This window comes from Hydra vulgaris, chromosome 14 (assembly GCF_038396675.1).
Source record: "Hydra vulgaris chromosome 14, alternate assembly HydraT2T_AEP".
NCBI lineage: Eukaryota > Metazoa > Cnidaria > Hydrozoa > Anthoathecata > Hydridae > Hydra > Hydra vulgaris.
This window is the reverse complement of record NC_088933.1, coordinates 26,368,927-26,372,149: the sequence shown is the minus strand read 5'-3', so window position 1 is coordinate 26,372,149 and position 3,223 is coordinate 26,368,927. Positions and strand designations below refer to the sequence as shown.

The 3,223-nt window shown below is 25.1% G+C and overlaps 1 protein-coding gene across 1 annotated transcript; it reads right to left on the bottom strand.

The window, feature by feature from the left end:
• Positions 1–1,028: 1,028 nt before the first annotated feature.
• LOC124806106 (uncharacterized) lies at positions 1,029–2,211 on the bottom strand. The gene is made up of 2 exons (XM_065817768.1): positions 1,851–2,211; positions 1,029–1,517 (listed from the first exon to the last, which is right to left on the bottom strand). Exons 1-2 carry the CDS (start codon positions 2,101–2,103, stop codon positions 1,093–1,095), a joined length of 678 nt encoding a protein of 225 aa, XP_065673840.1. The 5' UTR covers positions 2,104–2,211; the 3' UTR covers positions 1,029–1,092.
• Positions 2,212–3,223: the final 1,012 nt, after the last annotated feature.

The following is a 3,223-nucleotide window of genomic DNA, read 5'->3' as shown; positions in this document are numbered from 1 at the left end:
TATAATATAACAGAAATGATATAACAGAGATAATAACTACGAATTAAAATTCGTCGATATTATCTCTGTTATATTATCGATATTATCTCTGTTCTTTACCTCTATTATAGTGCAATAAGAATTTTTTTTTAAATCAAAAAAAAAAAAAAAATGTCATTTTTAAAATGCCTCTAAAATCATATTTAATTTTTAAATATTTTTTTTAAGAAATGAAGGAAATCAACATTTATTTTAAATATAGTTACGAATAACAATTAAAGAGAATAAATAGGAAGTCAATTTAAAATAATTAGTGCCAAACTTTGTTAATCACATTTTCCAGACATTTACGAAAGCAGTTAAGTAGAAATAGTTTTTCCTGACATTTTTTTGTGGAAAAAATTATGAAACTTTGTATGTAGGCAACTACTTTTGATCTTGAGTAGTTTCTTATAAAGTAGGACAAATATCCAAAATTAACAGAATGTGTAATTTTTTTTTTTGTAACTGAAACAAAGACACAAATAAAAACTCCCACCCACAATCCTTTTAGTACTACTATTGTAGTACTATTGCTCAAAACACCTTTTACGGTTTTATGCTTTTCTTAAAATAAAAACTACTTTCATCCCCAAATGTTACATAGAAAAATTAGGAAAGAGTTTCTGTTTAAAGTAATTTCATTTTGACGACGGTGTTGAGATCAAAATGAAAAAATAGTATGTTGTTAAACATTAACGACTTACATCGGAAAACATGTTTATATATATATATATATATATATATATATATATATATATATATATATATATATATATATATATATATATATATATATATATATATATTATAAAATATATACATATGTATATATATATTTTATAATATATATATTATAAAATATATACATATGTATATATATATTTTATAATATATATTATATTTTTTCATCTGAATTATTTCATAAAATTATAATACTTTCCACATATATATCATATAAATATATATACATGAATAAATATATGCTTATCTTCAAAGTAAGCGTAGCTTTTTGAAAAACGCTAAAATATGAGTAGAATTTTTATGTGTAAAACAATTTACTGAATAAAAATTTCAGACATCTTCAAATTTATCTTTTATTGAAAAATTTCTTTTAAGTGCACAGTATGAACGAACAGGACAATAAAGTTCAGAACAACATACACCATGTTTTAATATCTTCAGTGGACAATTGTACTTATCGCTAAGTTGGAGTATTTGAAATGAATCATAATTTTCAGATTTTTCTTTAAATAAGTTAGCTAAGTTACCATTGCAAGAAGTTTGGCTGAAAGATCCTTTATAAAAATGTTCGTTGTAATCTCGGTAAACATGCGGTTGGCTATTTATATTAGAAGTAATAAAAGGAAAAGCCATTTTTTCAGTTTTAATTACGTTGAATTGAAACTTTTTTGAATCGTTCAAATCTATATACACATCTTTATACTTAGCTGTTGAACTGTTGTCGATATTTGAATTTGATATGGATTCAGCCGATTCTATAAAAAAAAAAGTGTTAATTAAGTATCAGAGTTAAGAATTATTAACAATTTACAAAGACTAATTTTTGTGTAAATACTTTATATAAACATCAGGAATAGAACTTTTTGCTTACAGGTGAATTTGTGCTTTAATTTTTAAATGTTGTTTTAAAACAACAATTACATTTTTAAAACAAAATTATATTTTTACAGCTTTTATTAGGATTTTTATTAAATTAAAATTTGATAATACTAAATAAAAATAAACTCTAATCAAGTTTTAATAATAACCAGACGACAATATTATAGTAAAATGAATTGTAGGTTTTTTTTATTTTCACATTTTATTACCTTTTTTGAAATCGGATTTTGATGAATGAAACTCCGTTTTCCTCATTTTCTCAGCTCGAACAAGTTGTCGATAAAGTGCAATTCGATCTGCGGTATTTTTTTGAGTATCGGCGCTAATCAAGCACTTCATGCAGACGCATTCCTTAAAGAGACAAGTTTGCTTGTGTCCTTTTAACGCATTCTTTATACCGTGGTTACGACATCTTGAGCATTTAGGTGAACGTTTATAAAGCTTCCGATTTTTGCTAGACATTTTTTTTTTAACTTAATGATTTAAACAGTATGGTTTTTATAGTGAATAGTTGAATGATTTTATTTTTAATTTCTATTTATGGTAGGTGTCATTTTTGAGTAATGTTGCTACAATATTTTAACTTTACTTGTAAAACTGTGTAAATACAATAACAAACCATTATGGTTAATGAGCCATTAAAAAAACAAGATAATAAACACGTACAAATGACTTGATTGGTAGCAGAAAAGCCAAATCGCAATCGAAAAAAACTTGTGACGTAATTTGACTATTAATAAACGTTGAAAACGCGCGTCAAAAATATCTGGTTTTTTGTTATTATCGGGACTAATTAATAATGGAGCTAAAAATAGCTTAACTATGAATAATTATAACCTTCACAAAAAAAAATTTTATTCTTTCTCAAAAGACTTTTTTGAGAAAGAATAAAAAATAAAAATAATTAATAAGAATTAAAAAGTTTTTTGAGTCTTTTCAAAACATTTTATCAAAGATTTTTGGAGGATTTTTTGAGCCTTTTGGAACGCATTTTGCCGTGGTTCTTTCAGATTTTGGAAAAGATTCATTAGACTTCCAACAAAATGGTGTGATTTTTTTTACTATATTAATGTGTGTTTTTCAACAATGCAATAACAAATAAATGTTAAACGTTTTCACGCGTTGTAGTTGTAGCATACTTTTCATTTGTCTTGACAATTCAAAGAAAAAACAACAAATGACTACCACTTTAATGTAAGTAAACGTAAAGTGTTAATGTAGATCGTAGGATGTCTCGTTTAGTTTTATTACTTATATTAGTTATGCATTGCGCTATTTTAGCAAATTTAATAGCTTTATAACTGTCATTAACTAGTAAATGTCCCTTACCTAAAAAAGCAATAAGGTGTATTTTGAAAAAGAGCTGAAGCATCTAACCTAGTGAGCATAATACGTAATTGAAACATTTAAAAAGCCTATTAGTACGTTTTAATAGGTTTTTTAAAAGTCTAAAACACGTCTTGTGCCCAATTGAAACTCATTGCACACTTTACACACTCACATTATAAAATTGAGTAAATGTTTGAAAACACGTTGCTGTCTTCAACTGAGATCCTCTTCTGATTGATACTTCCATCATAAT